Here is a 27,944-nt window from a genome sequence, read left to right as displayed (position 1 = left end):
ATGGCAGGGAAAGACAGCTGCAAACGTACTGTGAACAACAGAATTTTATTTCAGTTAATGGATAATCCATATTTTCAAACAAAAGTAGAGGGGATAAAAACAAACTCATATTCTGTGAATTCATTTATCAACAGACAGCTTCCTAAGGTCCCAGATGACTTGACATTGATAGCACAGTGCCATGTTGGAAATGTGAGACAGGTTGTCAAAACAAACTCGCTTCCACCAGTGGGAAGAAAAAAAAAAAAACAACTTCAAATATTCCTAAGCTAGGTCACAGTCATAAGTCCAACTGGGATAATATTGTAACACAGACTGAGGTTTTCAGAGGTTAGTGATACATTTCTCTACGGTATCGGTACGATAAGCTCAATTGACGTGAGTCGCGGGGTTTTTCCCTACATGACAACATCTTCAGGAAGTGGAAAAGAACTTGCATGAGGTCTAAAAAAAAATCAAAGTGCTGATGATGTTAAAGCAGAACTGTGTTCTCCCAACTTTCCTTGATATTTCAAGTTGATGCATTAAAACTGAATCCTTTGCATCACTTGTCTGTGGCTTTGTGTGCACGTTAACCGTTTTTACATCATATGAGTTCATTTCCTCTCCTGACAGGACATAATACCTGTTATAACAGGTAACAAGAGATTATGGCACAGTCATAAGATAAATGTTCAGTGACAAAATCTTTGTTCTAAGGCAAGTACAGCTAGTTTTGTAAAATACCCCCACCATACCAATCCAAAAGGTCCAACATTGACAATCATGACTCAAAAACAACCAGGATGAGTTGTGTCGCTCCTGTGACATCATCACATAAGGAGTTAGAGTTCAATTAGAACTGGGCTTCATGAATGAGTAAAAGGGTCGTTCGATCAAATGATTGGCAGGGCAGCGAGAATCTACCAGTGCTGTGATTTTACAGGCGTGAATAAGTGTAGGTCCTGACTATGAAGCAAGTGCCTAAGCTTTTATTTGTATTTACTCATTTTCATAACCTCCTTCTTGTCCCCTGAGACCCCGCCCCCCCCCCCCTCCCAAAAAAAAAAAAGTATATAGTCAAATTATAGACAAACCAAACATTAAATTTTCATCACCAATGCTACCGCAAAAATAATCTTTACCTATATGCATTTCTCAGCTTTGGCACAGGCTGCTGAAAAGTCTCATTATTACTGGGTTCATTGTTTTGTACTTGTTCTGATATTGGCATGTCTGTCTGTCTGTCTGTCTGTCTGTCTACCCACCCTTTGAACCTGAGCTTTTCCCATTGAACCCTATATGCTATAGATGCCTATGAATCAACGATATACTGTACATATGGACACAATCATGAGTTTTCTTTCCATATAAACAGTGCTAATACAAACACACACAATAAAACGTCCTCTGCAAAAGTCCAAGACATTTTGGCATTTGTCTTTTTTTTTTTTTTTTAATGGCTTCTGGTTTCGTTTTCAAAAAATTGGTAAATATACAACGGGCCTTGTGCTCTTGGTTGTAGAGTCCCATTGGCAAAGCCCTTATTCAGTATTCACCATACTGGGGATGCTTGTACACAGCCTCTGTAAGTGTAGGCAGAGCACCAACAATAGAGCAAATGCTTTTGTCTTTTGTCGTCCCTGTTCGCTTGGGGTTATGAGAATGACATCTGAAGTGAGTCCAACAGACCTGCTGGTGAACTGTGAAATAACCCGTTCTACCAACCTGTCCATCTCATGCCGCATCTAAAAGGTAGACTGCACCGTCAAAGTTGGGGACTGCAGCAGGGGCCACCGAGTTTCTGCTATGGCCGCGGTGAATGATTGGCCGGCTTGTGTAACCTGGGACAGTAACAGGCTGTACCGTCAGTGCGGATTTTTGTACGGAATGGCGAGGAAAGGTGCTTCCTCCGGGAAAGCTGAGAAACTGGATGCAGAGAATGAAGAGAAGTAAAGATGGATGGATGAGCGTATTCGGGGCGGATGTTTTCTCCTCACGGCCCGTTCTCGTTGTAGTGGAGGGAGATGGGTCGGTCGCGCTGCACGGTGGGCATGTAGGGCCAGTTGTAGCTGGAGCCCGAGAGCAGCATGTCGCGGAGCAGTGTCTCGATGGGCGTCTTGCCCACCAGGCGCACGAAAAACAGCTGCTCGATGACCGGGGAGGAGACGATGCGCAGGGAGGGCAGGCGGAGGAGGAGGCGTCCGAAGCGGTTGGGCTGGCTGGGGTACTGGTTCCTTACGTACTCCTCCAGGGCGCACTGAGACTTCTCCTGGATGCTCTCCACATGGGCCACGTCTGACAGCCCCATTGCATCTAGAAGGAAGGAAGAGAGAGAAAGACATCAGCGGATTTTCTTCTTAAAAATGGATATGACAAAGATAGCGACGAGACTGCTGCGACCAAAGTGCACAACATGTCTTTTGAGAAGGTCACAATGTCAGATTAGTTGAACATGGTGCTTTAAATTCCTGCCTGACCATGAGATATGTCAGATCAAACAAACCTTCACTAATCGTAGCTTGTGGTCTTTCACAATCTGGGGGGGAATGTGGGGGATGGGGAATGTCAACAACCATGTTATATATGGGTGTTGTCAAACTTGGAAATAGAGGGCAAAAAGTCTGCCATCTCAATCTTTAAGTCAAGGCCTTGTGAAGCCTCCTTGGCGCAGAATGAGTCGACGTATACGCTTTTCCCACCAAAATGAGCCTGTATAAGCAGGTTTTCTGAACGCTGGTAACCCTGATAAAAAAGGCAATTGACTCCATCTACGCTGCCAGCAGAGTTTGCCTGACACACATAAGGGCAGAGACCAATGTCATCAAGTGCAGTTACAGAGCACACACACACACACACACACACACATATGTGGGGGAGAAAAAGTGAGCTGCTACTGTATAGTAGCCCTGCAGACTGGTAAAATGGATCCATAGCGTCTCCTCCTTGTGTTGGGGCTCCTGTCAGTGAAGTAGACTCCGTGTGCGACATTTCCACGGGTGACTGTGTTTTTGAAACCTATTCAGGGGCTGTGACTCGCTCTTTCATCTCTGCACAGTGTAGCTGTTGTGTCTCTGATGTAGCAGCAGTGTGCTGGGAAGCTGGTGGGTCTGTTTACAGTGTTTGTACCACAGCTCAGAACAGGGGAGAAAAGTGGTACGTACACCCAGGTGTAACTATTGCATTTTTATAAAATATAATATATGTCAAATTACTTGGACTTACCCCCCTAACCATAACCTTAACTTTTTTTTCCGCTTAGTTGATGGACTGAAAAAAAAGTGTATATAACATAAACTTAAACAGGTTTAGCCTATTATTTTGTGATGAGACTTCTTGAGTTAAGTAACGGTGAGTTACGGCAAATTTTATTGTTATTAATGGTAACGGCGTTATATCAGAGGGAAAAGTAACTTTTTTGATTACGTGTTACAGAAAAAAGTAGCCTTTAGTAACGCCATTATTTTCCATCACTGAAGTCTATGCAGACTGGAGAAGACAAATACTTGCATCTAATGCAGCGTCATCGACATGGGTGTGAATGCTGATTACACCCTCAGTCTGATGTTTGTTGGTTGTAGTTTGTTTTTTGACCAGTGTAAAAGCAGGTAGCATGTGTGGCAAATAAGTAAACGTCCTGCCACATGTCTAATTGTGTTGGGATGTTAAATAATTGAGGCTTGGATTTTGCAAGAAATGTGCTGGGTGGCTCAGTGTGAAGTTGATGTACTATAGGCCACATTTAATCTAATGAAGCTGGCTTAGAGTGCAGAATGAGGACGTTGACACAAAGGGGCAATCACAATGTAATAAAGATCTGAGCTTTTTTTTTTCACCTTGCAAATTCCTCAAGTCAGAGAAAAGCTTGCTCAAACCTGAGGAAATCAAGGTTGTCACTGCAGAGATACGTATCCCCCCTCCACCCCACGGCACACCACAGCCTTCCCTTCTCCCCTCAGCTGGAGGTCATGTTCTGCTTTTTACCTCCTCACACCTCCCCTCCCGCCGGCCCCCGCCTTGGCAAGAGTCTCGCACAAACGAGAGAGTGTGTAACACTGTGTGCGATACTTTTCGCACCCTCTGTGTGCAGGGGGGGGGGGGGGGTGCACAGGGGATTTAACACAGGAGGTCAGAGATGTGTGAACTCAAAACAAAGACACATTTTACTGTACTCTGCCACATACTGTATGTTCAGTGGAGGTGCTCTTTGACTCTGCCCCCTGAGTGAACCCTCGTTTTGAAGGCAGGTTTGTCGATGAGGGCAATTTCTTCACAAGCTCGTTCTTTTAGTCTAGAAGCGCTGGTCCGTAAGTTTTAGCCTGTCATCTTGCATCGCAGGTCCCCTTTGTCATCTCGCACTTTGATCTGTCCCCTGTGTAAACCCTACCCTGCTGGGTTCCCGATAACAACCAAAAAATTAATTTACCTCATATTTTAATCGAGCGTGTCAACCCCTCCCCACCCCAGCGGCCACTATTCTAATCATTCTGGGTGAGTAATTGCCCCCACTTCGGCTGTGTTTCCCCTCCACTCGGTGGGCAGCTTTTGTCCGGCCGCCATTTTCGGTCCTGCGTGACAAGGCGGTCAGCGCCTGGTTAGGATTAGCGAAGCTGTCCGTGCGACTGAGACCACTTCGCGTGCCGAAGCGACAGCTCTCTGGGTGCCCTTCCACGCCAAGTGCCGTGTTCTTTTGTCTGATCCTTGGGCACACACCGGGTCAGTGGGTGTGAGGGATCAGGGTGGCAGGACTGAGATGCCCGTTCTCTGATGTGGCTTGATAGGACTGGGCTTCACAGGGGGAGGGGGGAGGGAGGGGACTCAGAGGGAGGTGAGAGACGATTGGCGATTGTCTGAGCTTGTTAGCTCATCCCACCAGGTCAGCAGGAGTCAGGTTTATTAACGGGTCTGTCTTGTTGTATGCGTGTGTCTGCATGTCTGCCTCCGTTACAGTTAATATCTGCACGTTTCACTAAGTGCATTGTCTTCTGGAGTCTCTTGGCAAGATGTGCCTTTCTTTTTTTTTTTTTTGCAGTGAGTTTACATGTGGGTACATCTGCCCGCATACAGGGAAGTCACATGGGATGCTCAGGGCTACAGGGGTTATGTAGGTCATGGCCGAGGCTGTGGCGAATCCTCTGTCTCACTGAAACCCACCATACATAATTCAGCTCCCATGGTGGGGGCGGAGGGCCCAGGGCTTGGGCTGGGCTTGGGGCTGGGTTTGGGGAGCTTAGAGAGGAGGGGTGGATGACTGGTTTCAATAATAGATGGGATCATGAAGGAGAGATGGCTGATGAAAGCAGGGAAGGGAAGAAGGAGAGGTGGATCCGCAGCCACCCACATACATTGGAGGAGAGATGCTAGGTGTACGCAGAGTGAATCTGACAAGCCATGCAAGGGAGAAAAGAGGGGAATGCAGTGAAAAACACGGACGAGAGACATCTCTGCGTCGGCTTCTTCACCATCCGTTTCCCCCTGGGTCACAAAGCATGATCTCTCAGTGAAGTATCCCAGATGTGACAGTATTGTGGCTGGCACTGGAGCCCAGTGACTGTTGGGATAAACCTCAACAGGGTTTGTGTATACGCAGTATCACAACAGTGCCCATCCCATGGGTCTCCTTAAGATGCAAAATCATTATGTTTTGATTTCATCTTGTCTGCAGCTCAGTGGGGACAACATGATGCAACACGGTGAGGGTGTCAGGCTCAAATGTCCTGTGGTTTTTTCAACAGCTTTGGATACAAACAGCATAAAATGCTAGCATAAAACAAGTTGGTCATTATGCCCTGCTAGCTGTTATTAGGACAAGAGAGCTGATTATTAAAGGTGGGAAATTAACATCTACATACACATCTAAACATTCTTTGTTATGTATATGAGAAAAGTCAACCACATGTGCATCGGAAACTCACTCCTTGAGATACTAGGCGTTCAAAGACAGAGGTAAATACTGCAGGTTAAAGCTAACAGTTAAATGAGGCACAGGCAGCTACTCTCAGGGTCAATGGCTGCCTTTTACAATAAGAGAGAGTGATCAAATTACAGTCAAATTCATGGAGGGCAGGGACCATGACTGAGTAGTGGGAAGACTGTAGCTGCTGCATTTACATATGGAGCCAATGAGACAATATCTGCTGCAGCATTAGAGGTCACCTCTCGGTCAGACTCAGCGGAGGTGAGGAGGTTGTGGGTTAAGAATAGTTGAAGCTGTGAGTGTGTGTGTGTGTGTGTGTGTGTGTGTGTGTGTGTGTGTGTGTGTGTGTGTGTGTGTGTGTGTGTGTGTGTGTGTGTGTGTGTGTGTGTGTGTGTGTGTGTGTGCGTGTGTGTGTGAGCTCGATGCAGCAGAAGGAAGACATGAATCTGGGACTAAAGGTATTCCAGCGACTTCTTTTTCTGTGGATAGGGGATGAGGTTGATCTCCAGTCATGGCTGGATGTGTCATCCTGTCATTGTTTGTCCCTTCATGACAAACAAGGGTGAATGCTCACATCAAGTCTCTGTATGTAAAACATTTTGCTGGACTTTATTTATTTATTTAGTCAGTCATTCATGTGTGATACATTTTAGTGCTCTCATTGAGAGGATACCACTTCTCTTCACCCTGTGCTGCTGCTGCTGACAGCATGAACCTCAGGCTCGTGTCACATTCAAAGAGAAATGTTCCTACATCTGACAGATTTAAAGTGACCAGGGTGTATATTAAGTCATGAGACTGTCTGAACTGACTGAAATAACCATCACATTAATGTAAACAAGGTGTCAGACAGGGGCCTCAAAATGCAACATATTAAAGACTATATTTATATTTATATCGATTTATATTTATTATATATATTTGACTGGATGCAAACAATTATTACATGTTTGCTAGCCAGGGGAAATACTTTACTTGACATGGCAACAATAATATAAGGAAATAGTTTATAGTAGTATGTTTCTATACAACAGTACTTTGCATTGTTTATTTAGTTTTGCATTCAATGGTTGTAGCCATAAAGAAAAAGGAATACATCTACAGGATCTTGTCTTGGCCACGTTTAAATGAACTGAGTGACCCTTGCTGTCGCTCATTCCTCGAATTCAGCTGAAGCTGTTTACATGCGCTTTGATCACTTGTGATTAGGAGTCTGTGTTTACATGAATAAACCAGTTAGGAGAATCTTCCTGTGCCAGTGGAGGTCAGCTCACTCCGCTAATTGCTCCCTTTCCAACGCAGCGAATACTGACGTTTCTACTGACATCAGAGTCTACCCATAATCCTCTTTGGGTCTAAGTTTGTGTGGAGGGACAGAAAGCAAGAGTACTGACCTACTAAAGGTGAACTACAGGCTGGGTCTACATCCTGTTTCCTTCTCTAGTCACAGTGAAGACCTGGACCCGCCTGTGGCCTATTTATGAAATCTGCTATTTAATTAATTAATAATTATGTCACAATATTATATGATAAGTATAGTGGTCATTTATTGGACTTTATTTTTCTATTGTTTGCTACCATCATTTTACTACATTTTCTTTGCAACATTGATTACATTTGTCCTGTTTTTCCTTTTTTTAGAGGCCTTGGTATGAATCAGGAACTGCTGCTAATGTGGGATTGTGACGCTTATCATGATATCAGGTTGTGATAATTAAATTCATATGACTTATCACGTGTAAATGTGTAAATCTGTCAATCCCTCAGACTTATCTTTAGACAGAGGACAGTGTTTGCTCTTTAGGAGATCCAAGATTTCATTGCTTTGGCTTAAAGCAGAAGTAAGTGGTCCGGTCGTTTTCGCTAATGCTGCGTTCCAGGCAGGCTTTTGAAATCGTAAATTACAGCTTCAAGTCACAACTTACGACTTTGTAGCGTTCCAGGCAACCCACTCGTGTTTTTCCGACCTGTTTTACCGGTGAAAGTCACTATAACGGCCACTCGTAACTTCCGACCGGTGAACTCGTACCAGATCGAACTGGTACCACTTCACGGTCGGAAAAATACGAGTTTCCTTGAACGCACCATAACAGTCCTCGTCCCTACGTCGCCACATTCACGGCGTCCCTTGGCTGCACACACAGCCCTGCATGCCGTTCTCTCTCCTCATTGGATAAAAACTGTAGGATACGATAAATGTTTTCTCCTCGGCTCAGAGCAGAGCAGAGGGACTGACAGACCCGTGTTTCGGTCCAAACACTCTATGTAAGTTATTGCTGTCGGAAGATATAACTATTTAAGACTTATATTAACACAAATATATCACTTACTTCTGCTTTAAAAGAAAACAAATGACGTATGTGTAGGATCGCAGAAAAGTCCCAAACGCTACAATACACTGATCATCTTTAAACCTTTGATCGCCCACCACCATCCACCTACAGTTATATCCTGCTGTAACATCCTGTTGGTATATTAGATTGCAGTGAAATGTCATGCAGTTTCCCTGTGACTCTCTGTGTGCACACGCTTCATTCATTTCGTACTCACCGGACGTAAAGAGCACGATGGACTTGAGGCAGGAATATTCGGCCGTGTCGACCTGCAGGGCCTTCAGCTTCTCCACCTGCTCTTGGAAGACACGGATGTGGTCCATGAAGGCCACCACGCGTTCTGCTGACATGGGCGAGGCGTGCAGGCCGGCCGCTGCAAGCAGAGGGGCCACGTGAAGCGGCATGGAGCACTGAGCTGCGTTCAGGACAAAGAGCTCGCTCCATGACATGCGCAGCAGCGCCACCTACAACACGGACAACGTAGAGTTGTTATTAGAAGGAGGAAGTTTGAAGAAAATGGAAAAAAACAGCGTATGAACCAAAAAAGTTCAACACGGTAAAGAAGCACATCAGCAGAGGCTTAAACTGTACATCTCATTTACACCTGGCGTTAACATTAGCCATACTGCAATTTGAGAGCAACACACACAAATTAATTCTATTTGTAGATGGACACAAGATGTACTGAACATCCAATTATCTAAAAACAGATTTGGAGATGTTAAGAATTTGTTCTATATTCAGTGTGTGTACAGGAGCCTCATTCATACACAGATACATCCCAACACATAATATATTCATCCACTGAAGGAAGAGGGAAGCATGCAAATACAAGCACACAAAGAGCAACTAATTATCATAGCAGGAAGACAAGAAGTATCTAATACGGAAACATGATAATCTGTATACACTGTATTGTGATTTACAGTCCTCTAAACACATCAAATTAAATGTATCAAGGAGCAAAACTGCTCAAGACACAAGTTTATATATAACATTTACATTATTTTACCTAAGCTGGGTTGTCCTGCTACATACATTAACACACAGTAAAGTTACCAGACACTTGAAAGTGAAGTGTTTTTTTTTCTTTCTTTCTTTCTTTTTTTTTTTTAGAAATCATAGAACCAGTGGTGAAATACTGAAGCAGGGAGATGACAGATATATTCAACATGTTGAGGGGAGATTAATGATATAGTAATGATATGGGGTAACTATAGCGTGACATATTTGCGATGACTGTGTCTGCCCAAGGTGCATGTGAATATTTATAGGTCAGGCAGTTACTCTGTGCCAAGACCTTACAGCTGGTGTAAATCTGCATGTGCAGGATTGATGTCATATCTGTCCATATTGAATGTCACAAGTGTCTGTTTCTGCCTTCGGTGAATAATAATAGAATGTATTTCTTTTTATATCCCATCGAGTGACGACCAACAAAAGAAGGAATATAAATACAAAAAACTGGGCTTTTTCATTTGTTGATAGGTTCATTGGTTCTTTTTCAAAAGTAAACATATTTTCACTCATGTGAATCTGATGTGAAACATGTTTAGATATTTAATAGACACCTAGTATATGTACTGTACTGTATGTGAAGGCGGGTTTTTAAACCCCAAGGTGCTACGTTTCTACATTTGGAGGGTGAATATCAATCCTCTGTTTAAGTGCTTTTTTTTTTTTTTTTTTTGCATGTTTTATTAAAGGGACAGTTCAACATTTTAGGGAAGATTGCATTCATACATATATAGAGAGATAGATATATAATAGAAAAGCTTGAGCCAGTAATTATTAAGCTTAGCTCATCTTAGCTTAAAGACTGGAAACAAGGGTAAACAGCTCGACACAAACTAGACACAAAACTTCTCATCCCACTTTTATTTGTCCAGATTAAACAAAGAAGATTCAACTGACAACCTGTTAATCACTGATCAGCTTTGTAGATTTGATCATGGACAGAGCCAATCCCTTGTTATCCATCTTTGGGCTAATCTTTATTTAACAACTGCTGGGCTATAGCTTCACCTCTACAGACATGATTTTGGCTTTGATCTATCTATCTATCTGAGCCAATCACTCACCTGATCCATGAGCTGCAGGTCGGGGAAGAAGGGGATGTTCTTGGCCCACTCTACAGCACTGAACAGCAGCCTGGCCGCCAGTTCACAGATGTTCTCGATGCCCATCAGATTGTTTCCCTGCATGCACTGGGCCCCGTATCGAGATGTGGGGTAGGGCTCAGCCCGCAGCAGCAGAGAGATGAAGCCGGACAGGTAGGGCTGGCCGTTGTACGGGTCGGTGCCGTTGGTCAGGTACTGTCCCGGGCTGCTCTGGGAGTTCGATGTGCGCCCTCGTTGTACAGCTGAAAACAAGACAAACAAAGATGACAGGTCAGCTGCGTTGGTCTGGACTTTAAATTCACAATCATGTATCTGAGTTAAGTCTTTTCTTTCATTTGAGTCTGGCCCACAACTTTAAACTGTTATGTAAACATCAGCCATGAGGATCTTATTACAACTTTTATGATTTAGGAGGCGTGCTGTAACGGCGTGTGCTACACCTAAACCTGGTTTACATCCAAACGGCTCCTACGCAGCCTGCATGGAAAAGCCAAGTGAAACCTAAAAGCCTGCAGGAGAAACAGAGGGGAGACGAGACGAAGACGGAGAAGAAAGAAGCAAATTGGGCGTGTCAAATGTGCCGGGCGGGTGGGGGCTGCAGAATGGGGTCGAAGGGGCGAAAAATGTAGAAACAGGAACATTTCTCTGACTCCTAAATATGTCAGCGCTCGTCTTTTCAGTGGAGCGGTGGAAAGTGGCCAAGCCGAGGCCATTCTGAACTGAACTGCTGTTGTGCATCAATGAGTAATGACAAGCAGCAGCTGGTAAAGATATAACACTTCTTCACACCTACATACAGTATGTTATGCACCCGCATATGCATACACACACACACACACACACACACACACACACACACACCACACCACACATGAATACGTACGGTAAACCACCACCACCCCTCCCTACTGGCAAATGGCTCAGCCTGAGGCAAAAGGAGCAGGCAGAGGCCAAGCTCTCATACACACACACACACACACACACACACAAATGCCCAAACCTCCCCACCTCCCTCCCCACCTCCCTCCCTCCCTCCCTCCCTCACGCGTGTGGAGCGATGATGATGCGGTGAGTGCTCAAAGGCCCATTTGGAAAACACCTGTTCAGTCATCCCCACTGTCTGACTAATAACTCCATCTACTGTTACACAGAACGGGTGAGAAAAGAGAGAGAGAGAGAGAGAGAGAGAGAGAGAGAGAGAGAGAGAGAGGGAATGAAAATGTAAAGGGAAGGGGGGGAGGGAGGAAATGGGAGGGGAAAAAATGAGGTAAAAGGGTGAAATGGCGAGATAAGGTGGAGAGGGAGAAAGTGAGAGGTGATAAGTTGAGAAAAAACGGGAATTGAGGGCAGGGAGGTGGAGGGTGGGGTGGGGGGTGGGAGGGGGGCGGAGAAGGTGTGAGGTTCAATATGTTTGAATATAGCCTGAGATGAGTCTTCAGATAGAGAGCAGTGGTTTACATAAAGAGACAGGTGGAGGCGGGAGGTGGAGAGAGGAGGGGGGGGGGGGGGGGGGGGGGGGGAAGAGAGAAAAAGGTGTTGACCTCAAAACCACTAGTTTTCCCTGTGAACTTGTGTCAACCCGTGTTCCCGGAAAAGAATGTGCTCTCCTTTGGCAAACAGCGCGGCCTCGCCGGGGCCTGAGCTATGGGGAGGTGTTGCCTGTCACAAAGACGACGTTGCACAACGGGACATTCCTCGTCGCTCCCGCTGCTGCAGCTCTCGTCCAGGCTCTGCGTAAGGACAGCTGTCAGATCGGCCACACGTGTCTTTGTCTTTGCAGGATTTCACAATCGAAACGTGGATAGAACACATAGAGCTCTGAGCCGCAGCAGCAGCAGCAGCAGCAGCAGCAGCAGGATCATCATCTGGTCGGATCTGATCATCTGGTCACTTCAGGCACTTTGAGGCTCTGTGATGTGTGAGGTGAAACCACACTGTGCTGCTGATGTGAAGTCAGAGAAGATACTGTGATGCAGGTTTGTGATATGAGGAGTCTCTGCCTCTGATCAGTTCAGGTCTCACTAGGTTGAGGCACAGAACCACCTTGGTTAGTGTTAGGGGGCAGGAACTGAAAAGTTGTACAAGTACAGTACAGTATCTCAGTTTAAGAAAATGTTTAAAAAAGAAAAAATAAGTGCCTACAAAATAAGGGGAAAAAAGAAAAGATATACAGATTTTGCTTGTTTGTTTTCTTGTTATTATGTTTCATCAACTTAAATTTGTTGAAATAGTGTATAATATTGGTGTTGATATTAAGCCAATGCGATTAGAACTATAGAAAGGGGCAGGTAGGCTACTATAAGTTTTTCTTCATCCTGCTCCTTTTCATTCATGGTGATTATGTGTACATGATGTAAATATGTGCAATCGTGCAGTATGTAAACCATGAGTGGAATAAATCGAAATTAAATTAAATTAAAGTTAAAGGACCTTCAAAATAAGATAACAGAAGTAGGGATGTCCCGATCCGATCACGTGATCGGAAATCGGGGTCGATCACGTGGTTTCAGACTCGATCGGAATCGGACGTTACATCCCGATCAGGAATCGGATATATTACATATCTACATGTCAGGGTTTTCCTATCTGTCTAAAGCGAAGACGGGCCGCATGGGGGGCGTTCAGATGTATCATCTTTTGCACTCTCAAACACATTACTTTTACTGTAGACGTTCGTCATGTGCGCTCATTACCCAAAGCGACGCGCATTCGGTGCAGCGCTTGTGTTTTGTGCATGGTCTGTGGCGCACAGCTCCACGGTGTGTGTGTGTGTGTGGCTGCGTCGTCGCGGACAAGTAACGATATGAAATGACGGCGCTTGCGAGAGTGTGAGAGACGATCGTGTCACCGTGTCAGCTCACTGTTTGTTTGTGTGTGTGTGGCTGCGTTGTTTCACTGCTGACTTCCAAGCAGCTTGTTGTTGATGTTTGAGCGCTACACACACCTGCAGCAACAACAGTCACTGCAGCTTCTACTGAGAGCGAGTCCGACGTAACGCACGTGAGACCGACACACGGACCGACCGCGCAGATGTCGCGGACATTGTTAAACTTCTCATACTGTTGAATAAAAAACTACCATTGTGTTGCGTGATGGCAGATACAGAACCAGGTATTTATTTAAAGTTAGAGAGGGAGAAGGAACAAGGTGAGCTGGGTGAGGGAGGGAGGGAGGGAGGGAGAAGGAGCGAGGTGAGGGGGGGGGGGGGGCAGACAGGCAGGAGAGGGTGGGATCAGGGGAGAGAGGCTGGTGATTGAGAAAGACATGATAAGCTATTTTATTTTTGACCAAATGTTCTTGTTGTTGACTTATGGATAACGGCATTAATATTATACTGTGGAGCTACTGTGCTAATATACATTGAGAGTTTACAATACTGCAATAAATGTCATGGGCTTGTTATTGAGGTAGAGTATTATTGTGAGATTGTGATATTGTTACATCCCTAGTAGAGCACAAAGAACAGAAAAATAGTGGGATGATACAGTTGATCTACATTAAAAACTTTACTGCATTGCCAAAGTATCGGATCGGGACTCGGTATCGGCAGATACTCAAAATCAAATGACTCGGACTCGGACTCGGGGGCAAAAAAATGTGATCGGGACATCCCTAAACAGAAGCCTCCTCTGTGAACACTGTTAGTATGATTGCTCCCCTGTGTATCAGTGTCACCTGACGTCCTGCTGTGCTTTGCCCACAATGGACACCAGCCACTCTTCCTACAACCACTGAGCTGCTCTAACGTAAACAGGTAGATTCGGGCCACTTGCTGAAAAACCTCCGTTGGATGAATTCCTTGCGAGCACGGTCTCGAAAGACTCTTCCTTGACTGTCCATATCTAAGTCTGTGCACTTCCACGACCTAAAACTGTCACCCTGTCCGAGCTTGTTAACGTGTTTCAAATCCCACCCCACAATCCCCCCCCCCTCCCACCCACCACGAAAAAACTTCTACAGTCTGATTTCCACTACGTCTAGTTTTCTCACTGAATGCACCGAACAAGCTGTGAAACACGACGTCCTCGACCTCCACGGACAAACTCATCAAAAATTCAACAACGCGCAGCGAATTCCACGACCTGCCGGTGGACCCCGCTGCTCCTCCTGTGGCCGATTTGTGAATTCACGGCTATTAATCTGCTCTCATATTGATTAGTGGTTAATCCTGCAGATGGTGGCGAATCTACTTGATCCACTTGACTTTTCAAAAGCCTCATTGTGGGGGTCACTCGTGGCTGAGAGGCAGAGCACTCAACAACGTCTGACCGAGACACATCGCTCTCTGTTTTTCCTCGCCTACAGCTGGCTGACGCGACTGAGGGAGAGATGGAGAGAGAGAGAGAGAGAGAGAGAGAGAGAGAGAGAGAGAGAGAGAGGGTGATTATGGAAAGGTCCAAAGTGATAGAGAGAAAGAGAGACAAGTGTAGAGACAGAGAGATGTAGTATCTTGACATGGACGAGGGCAGCAACAGAGAGCCAAAGAGACAGAAATGACATTAGAGAGAAACAGATGCCTGAGGATAAGAAAAAGAAAAAAAAGAAACCAGAGTCAGAGACGGACAGATAGAGAATGACAGGGGGGATGGGAGTACAAAGTCAGACTTGGGTGTCTGCCATAATCCGTTTCCTGCATTTTAATTGGTGTACCGTGGCTTGTAGCTTAATGCAATCGACTGAGCTCATCGTCAGACAATAAGAAGAGAAAACAGTGAGAAAAGTTTAAAATACACCAAGTTGTTTTTTTTTCTCGACAAACCAAAGTGATTCAGATTCCAAATTGAGGGCAGAAAAAGTTTTTTTTTTTTAAAGAAGAAGAAGCTACAAATCCCTAAAACCCAAGACAAAACAGCATCTCATGTAGGTAGGGCATGAAATGAGGGCACGAGAATGGGGGGAGAGAAGGAAAGTGCATGCAAACAGAGGTACCATGGGACATTTCAGCTGCGACTTTCAAAATGCCACTTCAGCAAATGGCAGCTGGCAGAGTGCACGGTTCGCTGCCTGGCTGCCCTGGATTAGCCTCTGGGTCAGACTGTTAGTGGAATTACAGCAGCTAAATACAATTAAGGCCTATCAACATTTGGACTAAAAGGTCACGGTGCCGGGGCAACACAGACGCATAATAGATTTGGCTCAGTCTAATAGTTGCTTTTAATAAGTAGCTTTTCCATTTCTAAAGCTTCCATCGGAGAGAGAAAAATAACCATGTTACCCCGCATGAACCTGCGCCTGCGTCTCCACATCTCCAGTGTGTGTCTGAGTATGTGTGTGTGTGTGTGAGTGCATGAGAGGGGTTTACAGTATTAGACTGCAATCCTGTAATAAACAAGATATTAAAACACAGGGTTGTAGAGGGAAAAGAATGTTGTTTTAGACACAAAGAAAAAGCACTGGGGTAAAAGAGAGCGATATCTGAATGTGTGTGTGTGTCATATTCTGTGGCTGTGATCCAGTTCAGAGGGCAGCGTGTGATGTGACACCGGGGTAATATCCCTGTGACTCACATAGTTTTATTTTGGCCCTGAACTTTGACCCGTGGGTCAGTGCTCTGCAGCAGGGCACAGAGACTCAGATAGGAGCAGGCAGAGGGGAGCTAATGTGTAAACCAGGAGAGAGTTAGAGATAAAGAGAAAGACGCACAAAGATGTTACCGAGCAGAAAACAGCTTGGAAAAAAATATCTATCCAGATTTGACGACCTAGTGAAAGCAGTTCTGTGACATTCTTCTTTAATGTAGAGCCATTCACACTGACACAGCAACCTTTACACTTTTAGTGTTAGCTAGTTATCTCATTGTTTTGTAGTATCTCTTTGAAAAAGTTAAGAGCAATTCTGCTTATGTGTGTTATTGTGCAACGCTCTCAGTATGTACCTATTCTTTCTTCAGTTTATTCTATAGAACCATTTTGTGTCTCTATTCCTACTTCAATAATGGATCAAATGACTACTTGTACATGAAGGAGGTCACTCACAGTGTAAGACCCAGAGCTCCACTGGACATATTAGCATCTTTCAGCTCATTATTTTTGGCTTTATTTTGATTCTAAAAATAAAACGTGGTCACCACCAGCTACACAGCAAAACATGAAATATTTACTGTGTGAGGAGCGCTGTGGAGCATTTGTCGGCTAAAAGTTCAACAGGAGTGAGAAGTGGACTGGTGGGTAGAAACACTAAGTTTAAATGTTGCATTGAAGCTGCTGGACGTAGTGATCGCTAACTTGTTTGCTAAATTATATCAACTTTATTGCATCAGTGCAGATTACAGCCCGTTTCTGCTGCCCCCAAGAGGCCGAGGAAACACTAGTGATCAAAGATGACAGGGCGTTAGCATTAGCTGCTAATGTGAAAGCCAGTGAATGCAAGTGGTTGACTTTGAAAGCCTAGCATTAATGGTGGAATAATGAATGAGGGAGACACACACACATGAAAAAAAAAGCTGGTGTGTAGAGTTGGAGCTTGGAGAACAAAACGGATGTTTTTGTTGCCCGCTACACTCTTTTCTTCTCATCCATGAAGAAATCACTGAGAGTAAACCACCTGTGCACTGGGAGAGAGAGAGGGGCTGACTCTGTCTCCAGTGGAACATGAGAGAGTGCTGTGGGGTGGGGGGGTCGTGGGGCTGGTGGTGGTGGTGGTGGTGGTGGGGGCACAGAGGCAAATGTGAGAGACACAACAGAACGAGAGCGCAGAAGAACCGGAGGCAGTGTGCGGGAGCGGGAGGGGAATGGGTGACACAGACACAGACAGACAGAGACATGGCGCTTCGCAGAGGAGCTTCGCATGAGGACGTTTCGGTAGCTTTTGCCGCGATGCCTCAGTCTCTCTCTCCGACTTTGATGAGACAGTTCCTGAATTAATTAGTGAACCAAATCCACCCCGTGCTCAGTGACTCTATCTCGTGCTATCCTTATTTACACTTCCACACTGTGTCGCCCCTTCTGCTGTGTATCTGCCACACAGCGGGCCGTGGCGGGGATAAGCCCAACGTCTTCTCTGTGATTACAGAGGACAATAACGCACCAAGCTGCATGTGCATGTGTTTCTTAAGTAGCTCCTTGCTGTCTGGGTTTATTTGTCTTTCTTATTATTATTAACCTATGAGTAAGATTATAATAATTTAAAGAGCCAGTTCCACTCAAAACATAACTTTCTCCTTGTACGGGTTTGATTTGGAGTATTGTGAGATCATGAGATATTTTCCAATTACACACTAAGTTCATACATGGACATCAATTTATTTATTTATTAGTATGTGTCAAAAGAACAAGAGAGATGCTTCAACCTTCCTACAGTATATGACTGGTAAAACATGGCTTCATGATGTTGTTATTGTCAGGAGGTTTTGACAAATTTTGACAAAATTAAATAGGTTAGCCGTTAATTAATAAGTATGCCCATAAAATAACAAATATTTTATGGCATATTTCTGCGGTTTTGTGGCAATAGCATCAGGAATATGATAAATAAAATCAAACTTTCGCTATCTCATTGGTAGTAGTCAGTCAGTGTATCATGGATTGTGCGCCGTGGTTTCACCTGCTTCTTCCTCTCCTTCTAAATACTGCTACTACTCTCCCACCCAGAGAGCATGGATAAGATCATCAGCTAAATGCCTGAAATATACATGTGCACAGATTCCCCACAGTGCTGCATTAGAGAACAAATGTGTTGCAGACTGTAGGAGAAGCCTCGTCAGGGGATGCTGGGGTAGGGGGAGGGAGCGTGTGGGGGTAAGAGGGGGGGGGTTAAACATCACTGACAGCGGCCCACAAATTCTGAGCCTCTCTCTTTGTTTGGCTGTGTCTTATTACAAGTGACCCAAGTGAAAGACAAAAAAAACAGGTTGAGCTTGTTAAGTCACGGGCAAAACAGTGCAGAGTCAGTCGGTGCGCTCCAGTGATTGACTGAAAGCACCTGAGAAGGTCACGTTACGTTTAGCTTTGTCACATTAGTGACACCGTGGCTTGTGTAGTGAGGAGGTCATTAACACCTCCCTTCACCTTGATGTGTCCCAGCGTATTAAAACGCGGCATCATTCATCTATGCACCCTGATGCCTTTAAAGTCAGCCTTGGAGATAACGTCACAGGCACCACTGGATCACTTTAATGGAGGCTGGGCAGCGCTGGAGCCATTTCCCTACGAGGGGCTGCCGGGTAACGACTTGGCCTGTGAGTGCGGTGACAGCGGTTTAAGTATTTGGATTTGTCAATAGCTAAATTACTGGAATAAGTTAAGGTTTTGGGAGTCAAAGGGGGGAGGCCAGACCGCAGTGTTTTGGTGTTAAATTGCCCGCTGTTACAAGCCCACTGTGGAGTATGGATTAGTCAATACACACTGTCTGTTAGACTTTAGTGCTCCAGTGGGGTATTTACTCACTGGAGAGGCCCCTGGATGGTTCACACATTTGGACTTTGACTCCGGCTTGTCTGTTATTAATGTTTTAGTTTTGGTTGACCTATATTTTCCGCTGCTGTTGGTATTTTGTCAGAGAGCAATATGGGTCAGAGGAGGCAGCAGCCGTCCCACTGTTTGTGTTGAATGTGGGTATTACAGATTCCTTTTGCTACAAATGGATGTTGAGACTATACAGTATGTACTAACCCTGCACTCTGCTGTCTGTGTCTGCATGTGTGTGTGTGTGTGTGTAATGTGTTATGTGCAAACAGCTGCCTGGGTATATAATTCAAGATACACACAACAGGCGAGCTGACATTATCATTGTGTATGCATGCATTAACTAGCCGTGGTAAAGCTAGCACACGTGTGTTTCTGTCCTCTATAAAGTCAGGGGGCTCATCCTTGTGCAGTGTTTCAAAATTAAAACATTCACTCCAGTTCAAAGGAACTGTCAGGCTGATTCTCTTTGCCTCCCTGCTTCCTCTTCAGCCCAGAAACTGCAGTGACAAGCGGAGGTTCTGTGCAGTGAGACAATGACACAGGGTCTTAGGGGCCTGATTCCCAGTGAGGCCGGCGGGAGTAACGTTCGCTGTCGTGGTGCTGGAAGGCGCTCGGGGATAGAAGTCTTCCTACGAAATGATATTATGTTCTACACAGCAAGTCTACAGAAAGAGGTCAAACGTTGCCTTTGGAGAAAAAATAAACACTCACTTGAAAGTGAGGAACTTCTAAATCTGACGCGGTCCACTCATGAAACTTTCAGCGTGTCTTCTCAGCAGCTAAATATTAATGCAGTCTAAACAGAAAAGTCACGCAGCAGCATTAGTGATATGAAACTCTGTTAAAGTATTAAAGCTCTGTTATCCAAAAACTTTTTTTTTTTTTTTTTGGAGCCTCACAGATTTACACAAAAACCAGTCAACACTTTAAATAATTACAATGACATAAGTCGTTCCATCCACCAGCACTTTCGCTCCATTTTGGTTTTTCACTCGGTCCAGATGTGAAGCACATTATGACCTATATGCTGTGATGTAGTACATTTCAAAGTAAGTTTTAAAAAAAGGAGGCTTCTAAATAATTCAAAGCATGGGGAACTCTTTTAGCTGCGCAAACTCTGAGCAAACACGTGACTTCAATTTGACAATATCTTTTCAGTAACTTGGAAATAGTGGAGGGGGGTGGAAATATCACATGCAAATTTCACCTGGATCATAACTGAGAGTAAACATGGTGTCTCTGGTGGCAACCTTACGTGAACCCCTTTGAATAATATAAAGCATACATGACTTATGTATGACCTCTGGGGAGGATGCTGTTGTGCTCTAACAGCCCTGACACTTTTAAGTTGGCACCTTCGGTCTTTGAATTCGAGGATACAGCGGTGTTTAATGTACTGTAGGTGTTACAATAAAATAATCATGCCATAGACTTTTGCAGACATATTCAGATATTTCTATGTTGTGATCAAGACTCAAGATGAAATAACTGAGGACAGATGAATCCCTGTGAAAGTGCATAATGCAGATTATTTATAATTCATTGGGATCACTGACTTTCTCATCCGCACAAACTATTTTTAAACTGTTATTTCCTCGCAGGTAATTCTCTCTATATATTTTAATTTGCTATAGAAAACTGTGCATGTGCCTTGACATACTTTGTCCAAAGTAGACAAATGAACGCTGATAAACAGAAGTCAGACGACAAAGAGGATTTAAGGACACCGCTTAATCCCACTGACCTCAAATGCACCAGCAGATGAGCTCAGCCATTAAATTGACTTGCCTCACATTTAAGCGATTTGCCAAGCCAAAAAAAAGTTTATATCAAAGTGTCAGTAGATGACGACTTTTTTAAATCATGTTATTTATAGCAGAATTTTGAGACAGTTTAACCTCTTCTGATTTTATTTCAACATTATACACACTGATAATCTTGGAATTATGGCCTAGACTAGAGGTAAATAAATCATTAATGCCTCCTGGAAAGATTTTCCACTTATTTTTAGAAACTAGAGGTTCAGTGACTTGTGAGGCTGAATGTTTGTATGCAGTGGAAAGTAGTGCTACTACAGCATCATGATGTTATCTAGATGTTTTAAAGACTAATTCCTCATCATGGACAGTGTGCAGCCTTCAGGGATCTAGGGCTACGCTGCAAAAAAATATTTAAAGCGATAACCACTGACGGTGAAGTAAGACATTTTTGAAGGCGAATTAATATTCAAAATGATGCATACACGTGCACAGAACTAAATCTGATGGATACATTGTGCAATAAACACGCTGCGCGCATCAGCTACGTCCTCGGGTCCATTCGGTCGCAATGGCTTATGGATATTCAACATGAGGTAAGACTGTGTGTGCAGTGCGCGTACGCACACACGCACAGTCTGAGAGCCACAGCAGCGGTGCACTAGCGGGAATCCTTGAGGGATCGTCTCATCCCGGGCTCTTTGGGAGGACGGGTATTTCCAGCCTCTCTGTATTTACACTGTGGCTCAGGCTGAGAACAAAGGGCAGCGAGGTCGCTATGTGTCCTTCAACATCAACGAAGGCTCCTTGAGCAAGATAGCTCTCGACTGGGAGATGCTGCTGCTGACCGTACTATGTCCTCTGAGAAGGGGAAATAAAAGAGGCCGAGGGATATCTTCACTAAAGAGTCAGACTTTTTGAGGATAACTGAGGTCACAGTGGGAGAAAGGTTCACCTGTTCTCATGAGGAGTGTGCGCGCACAGTTTGCAGATAAACTGGTCCTGACATTTACATTAATTTCCCAAAGAGACTGCACAGAAAATCAAATGTACCCACAGGGTCTATAGGTTGCCTATAGAAGGGTGTAAATTATGTCTTGATGGCTGGGGGTCCAGTGATCTCATCCAATGTGCATATGCAAACAAAAAGGATCCTGTCGGCAGTTTAGAACCGTTGGCTCCATTTGGTTCACATTTTAAAATAGGATACACCATTTCATTGGGGAAAGAGAGGAGGGGGTGCTGAGTGATAATTAATAAGGGGAGCGCTCCTCTTCACCAGCACGTTTCCACTGCTCCTCTTTGGCACTAACTGACCCGTTGTTAATCAAGCACAATACAACAAATGTAGCGGCATCCTCTTATAGCGGCTCTGGGTGTCGGTGAGCAAACAGCATAATTAAAACGCCGGGACAAAGGAGGGATTTCAGCGAACAGAGCGCGCCGGCATGAATGCTTACGATTTGCTAAATGAATGTGAAATAAGCACCGTGGAACCGCAGGTGGTGACTGATTATTTACCCATAACAACAGTGGTCTGTGGGGTGAAGTGTATAGAAACGCGCAGGCTATAGATCAACAGGAGCAAAATAAGGTGACGCACATTTTACGCACAAAATCTCTCAATGGCACTTCTGCAGATTTACACGTGTGATGTGATATGTTACAAAAAAAAACTGAACCGGGTGTCACATTCAGCCTTCAAGTGTATACTTTTTTTTTTTTTTTTGCATAAAGTGAAAATCTATCAGTGTGATGCAGTAAGTTTTCAAATGCAAATCTGTGTGCTTCAAATTAGCCTAATGGAAGAATCTGTCTCTGTTGCAAATATATTGTTTTTAGAAATAAAAACTACATAAAACAAGTGAAACTGCAGGAAACAAGAGTCTCGGCCCATGTGAAGAGTTGGCCCCTTGTTTTAAAACTGTAAAATCTTTTACGGCTGACTTCCAGACTTAACGGCCTGTTAAGATCCATATTTTACAGTGAACAACGTTACGCGCAACTTTGGGCACAAAAACGCGTTTTGCAAACAAACGTCCCTCGTGCAACACAGACTCGCACTGACATAGATCCCATCCCACCGCACCTCTCTTACCTTCTCTTCTCATGCCGACTTTGAGGCACTTCTTCAGCCGGCAGTACTGACACTGGTTCCGGTGGTGCTGGTCGATGGGACAGTCTCGGTTCCCCCGGCAGGTGTAAGTGAGGTTCCGCCTCACCGAGCGCTTAAAGAAGCTTTTGCATCCCTCGCAGGTGAACTGACCGTAATGCTTCCCGCTGGACTTGTCCCCGCACACCATGCAGTCCACGTTGGGGATCTTGTCCCCGGAAAGTGCGTCGTTCCCCGGGGTGGAGCCGTTGGGTGTCCCCGGTGCCCCGCCGGGCTCCTGGCCGCATATCTGGAGCTGAGACCCCGGATCTGCAGAAATGTTCTCTGGCCACTGGTTTACTACCATTGCCATGCTATCCCCAAACACTTTGGTCTTTGTTTAAGTCACAGAAGCAGAGTCACAGTGTGTTGATAGAGATCCGTTCTGACGTCTCGGGAGGGGAAAAAAGGAGAGAGGGAGGAAAAAAAGCGCTTCCCACTTCCTCCAGGGGTCAATTTGAGCTTCTGAGCTTCTTTCTTCAAATCTCTGCTCTAGATTACCGAGTTCTTTCTGTAAACATCTATCAAAGTTTACAGCAACGGCGGGGTATCAACATGATCGATGCACAAGAGCGTAGCCTACAACTCCCGGTGCTCGCTGCGCAGCAATCCATAAACACGTTGTTCCTCAGAGTGTAACCTCTTGGAAAAGTCAGTCCAATAAGTCAGCGCGTGGGTGGTAAAAAATAAACCCTTTTTCCTGAGTCACTGATCTCTTCTCGGATTTGAAATAGGGCAACAAAAACAACAGTGCAGGGTCTGACAGAGTGGAATATTTCGCGTCTAGCCCGGGTCGCTCTCAGCGCTGCGTTTGGATTCACTCGAGATTAATACTGCCTCTTGAATGACAAGCTGGGTTTAATACTGACCGCATATCACGTTACTCGGCGGAGGTTGTCTTTAGCTCCCAGTTCGCTCTTGGAGACGGAGGAAAGCCGCAAGTCCCCGAGGAGTATCGGGCAATCCCGGGTCCTCTTGCTCTTGCGCGCCGCGGTGAGCTTTTTGGACCGCGACGTCAGCGTGTGCGCTCTGGTCTGGTCGCTCTTCTTTATTTACCCAACGCGCCGCCTAAATATCCTCAGAGCAGCTCCGGGGTGATCGTCCGTGGAGGGGAAGCTGGAGCAGAAAACTCAGCGCGGGACAAATCTTGCCCGATCGAGTGTTATCGCCTTTACCCTCCGACTGCCTGTCCCGTCTCCGAGAGTCAAAGCTACAATTTGGGGAAAGTGTCACTAGCAGGCTGCCTCATACGGTTGGCCCCCTGGCGGTGCTCCATATAAGGGTATAACTACCAAATAAGGTCATATCCCCTCCCCACAGCGGGAGCGCCGGGGAGATGAAGGACCGGCTCTGATTGGTCCCCAAAGTCTAGTAAAAAGTAAGCCGCTCTGTGATTGGACGTAGGTCGATTAGGACGAGTTTGACTGACAGGAGCGGTTGTTGTGATATAAAGTGGGTCTCCATCAGTTTCCCCCGTGAAAATTAAATCTACCGCACCGCGTGCGCCCAGGAACAACAAACCTGGAGTTAATATACTCATCAAAAAATAAACTCTAAGAAGGCCTTGTGTGGATTTAGTGGATGGTTCTTTATTCTGTATAACCTGCTTTTCTACTAAACTTAACATCTTTCTGTGGTAAAATGTGAAGCTTTATGATGAGGAGGGGAGGAATTTCAAGTTTTTATGTTTTGTTGCTTCATTCTGGATGTTTGACCCTCACTGTGCTGGAGGGCAGTTTTCACATTCATGTGTTGACGGAGGAATGTTTCTCTGCCGCTCACCTTAAATCTCAGCTTCAGACTCATGGGATTTTATCACCAGAGCTGGTTTGGAGGGAAATAAAGGTCCGCTGCTTTTAAAGCTCTTGTGTAAGTTTTCAACAAGATTGAACTGTTGCTGAGGAGAAAATTATATTTACAGTACAATAAATTACTGCTCCAAGCAGAGCGTGCCTCTGTCCTCGCCTGGAGGGGATGATTGAAGGGAAAGAAATTATGTGTGTATTTCTCTATAGCTTATTTTCTAGCCGATTTTATATGGTTTTTATTTTTTATTTTTTAACGATGATTTTTCTGGATATGTAACTTCAGAGTTTATTGTTTTAACCTCTGATGGAGGACTAGAGGTCATGGTTTACCAAGCGTATGTGCACCGCCTTGTAATCAGTATTGGGTCAGCTGATCTGACATCAACAAAGTCCTATTTTACTCCACCATGACATTTTTAATGTTGGAGTTTCAGCTCTGACAGTAAAATAAACCTCGCTAAACTCTTGCAGAATAATGGACACATTATTTAAATATTCATTTAAAAGTTCCACATGAGGTGGTGAAACGTTGCTCAGCGCCACAAAGTCAACAACAACAAAAGGTGTCAAACTCCTCACCGAGTCATACAAGCTCCCTAAATCGTTTACCAGTCGGGAAAGTGTTGATTTTGTCGGTTTGTTGTGTTATACAGCCTCTGCCAGCGCGCACAAAAGGCCACTGCGGTAATTAACAGTGACAGTGTTGTTCTCTAATGGGGTTTTTCACGCCGAGAGCAGCGGGAACCTGATTATTCCCCCAGATATGGCGTCTTGATTTGTCATGTGAAGGTAATTCCAAAAACACCGCGGCCAGGGGGTCGAGTGTCCCACCGCCCCCGTGCTGCATGGCACAGAGGTCTGGGGAGTGATAATGCGTTTAGACGCGCTCTTACACTTCCCCTCTCACTCACGTGGACGTGGCGACTATGAAAAAGATCATTAAGACATTTCCTCTCATGCTGCCGAATTCAATCTCCATAAGCAATAATAAACAAAATAAACAAACTTCATGACACTTTCTGAACATTTTTACCTCCTGTTGATTTGTTTCTTCTCAGTAAATCTCGCTCACATGATAACAATTATATGGGCAATAATAAGAAAAATAATTAGTATAAAAATAATAAGGATAAATAAAAGTAGAGGAATCGTAGAAAAAGTTACGTAAAACAACTGTGAAATATCAGGTCAATAAATCAAATTCTCTTTTAAATGATTCCTCAAGAGCAGCTACACACAAACCACCAGGAACTTAAAGGCTACTTACATAATCCTATCTCCACTATAGACAAAAAACAGGAACTGTAATTCTCAACTCTGCTTCTCCCCAAAAGGAAAAGAAGGCGCTAAAGAGACGAAACCTCACTTAGGGGTCCTGAGCGCAGCGCCGGGCTCGCCCGAGGCCATAAAGTTGGCCCTGCGCTCGGCTTAATTGCTGTCACATGTAACCTTACCTGTCTCCCAATTAGCCCCGTGACTCGCTATTAGCAGATTCCATGAGCTGTAGGCCAGTGACCAAGGGCACCTCAGGGTTTGAGGCCTAATAATTAGAGTGAAATTCTATACAGAGGAGGCTTATGATGAATCTGACCGGGATTTCACCGGGAAAGGGGTTAATTAAATGAGGATCAACCAGAGGTTTAGTGATGTATGTGATGGCCCACACATTAATCCCTCAATAAAGACACGTTGAAATGTATCACTCCTTATTTAACACGTTTTTTTCCTGAAACAACTGTCAAAAAAGAAAAGAACCTCTGTGGAGCTGCAACAGCATGAGAGAGGAACATGTTTATCCTCCTGCTCAGGCCTGAATGAATGAAGTCACACTTTAACCCCAGCTAAAACATGTGAACAGACAGATATGTCATTAATGCTAATTTAGAATTTAATGAACATGCAAAAGAGCAAATATTCTGTATTTGTGAGTTGTGATTATTTTTTCTTAATTCAGCTAACTGTAGAACAGAAGTGACACCTGCTCATTTAACATGACTGTGACTACTGTATAGTATAAATTTTGTTTTGTTTGTTGTGTCCTGCATTATATGATACAGCCTCCACTTTTACAAATCTGTCTAAAAACAACACTCACTTGTCCACACACACACTGAAGTTCTAATGTGGTTAAATTGTGACAGGATTAAATCTGAGGATACAACAAGACTCAGCTGCAAACTCTTTAGCACAAAACTCTCTCTTTGTGTCATGTGTGAAAACAAAAAGTGGGAATGTTGCAGTAAAAAGGCTAAAACAAATATGCTGGATCCTCATGTGGGCTTCAGCTGAACTTTAGACAGTATTTTTTATACAAAGAATGAAGGAAGTGGATTTTGTTCCCTATCTGTTACAGTGGTGTCGCCCTGGGAAAAATATGAGCTTCTCCTTCAACAGGTTTTGTTATAAAATATGTCTAAATTTCAAATTCCACTTGTTCCACTGTGAGATCATCCCTTGTGTTCGCCAAGTGAACCTGGGTCAAACAGCACTTGCAAGGTTTGTTTCATGTAACACCCTGACTCACGTGGGTGTCGAAGGCCAAACAGCACACTTAAACTGTTCAAATGACAAGAAGGGGAAAAAAAACTTGCATGATGAGTTTAACATCTTTTCTATGACTGAAACAACCCAAACTGTCTGATTAAGGTTGAATCTGCCCGACAATATCTCTACACAAATGCACAAAGTAGCACGCCACATGCATTTGATGCTCAGTGATGGATGGCTGGGCCAACTGGTGCAGGAGGCTCTGATGCACGAGGGTGTCAGGACGGGGGCAAGCGGTGGTAAACATGACCGCACCGGATGGCCTAGGAAATGCAGAGGCCACTGGTTTACTTGTTAATTTATGGACGGCCTGACAACACCAGCGCCCACAATGCAATGCTCAGTTTCAGCCAAAGCTAAATATGATACCATTGAGGAAAGGAGCCATCAAGTGGAGCAGGTACGTAACCTGAGTGCACGACTGAAATAGAAATTCAAAGCTAAGAATGACATGTTTGTTAGGGGGTCTCATGTCCGCGGCCCGTGTCTTCCCTGAGCCGTGAACAGATACTATCGGGATGCTTTTGTGCTTACTGGAGGTCAATCGCTGATGCACTGCTTCAGAAACGGCCGGTGATGGACAGACAAGGGAGAGGTAAATTGTTGTTTAGTGGAAATATGAGTGTGCATCAGGAAGTTACATGAAACAATATGGTGTTGTTAGGGCTGCAAAATTAATTGCAATGTTACGGAATTGCAACTTGGCAAAGTGCAATATCCAAATGGCAGTAGCTGCAAATATTTTTGTCTTAATGGTAAAATAAAGTGTCACAGCATTGTTGTGCATTCTTAGCACCATTCTAAAGAAGTACTGTAAAGGGACATGTGTGTTGGGTACTCAACCAAAATCACTTTTTCTAAGTCAACATTTAAAGGGACAACGAGGAGTTTGTATTTGGTTAAAAGTTACCCCCACTTGTTAATGG

At 44.5% G+C, this 27,944-nt stretch overlaps 1 protein-coding gene across 1 annotated transcript; it reads right to left on the bottom strand.

Annotated features, from left to right (window-relative positions):
- Nucleotides 1–26: 26 nt before the first annotated feature.
- nr2f5 (nuclear receptor subfamily 2, group F, member 5) lies at nucleotides 27–26,163 on the bottom strand. The gene is made up of 4 exons (XM_085803638.1): nucleotides 22,610–26,163; nucleotides 10,311–10,591; nucleotides 8,447–8,693; nucleotides 27–2,295 (listed from the first exon to the last, which is right to left on the bottom strand). Exons 1-4 carry the CDS (start codon nucleotides 22,974–22,976, stop codon nucleotides 1,976–1,978), a joined length of 1,215 nt encoding a protein of 404 aa, XP_085659764.1. The 5' UTR covers nucleotides 22,977–26,163; the 3' UTR covers nucleotides 27–1,975.
- Nucleotides 26,164–27,944: the final 1,781 nt, after the last annotated feature.

This window comes from Trachurus japonicus, chromosome 16 (genome assembly GCF_045865225.1).
Source record: "Trachurus japonicus isolate A0001 chromosome 16, Traja_1.0".
NCBI lineage: Eukaryota > Metazoa > Chordata > Actinopteri > Carangiformes > Carangidae > Trachurus > Trachurus japonicus.
Note: the sequence above shows the minus strand (reverse complement) of the source record. Positions and strands in the feature narration are given on the sequence as shown.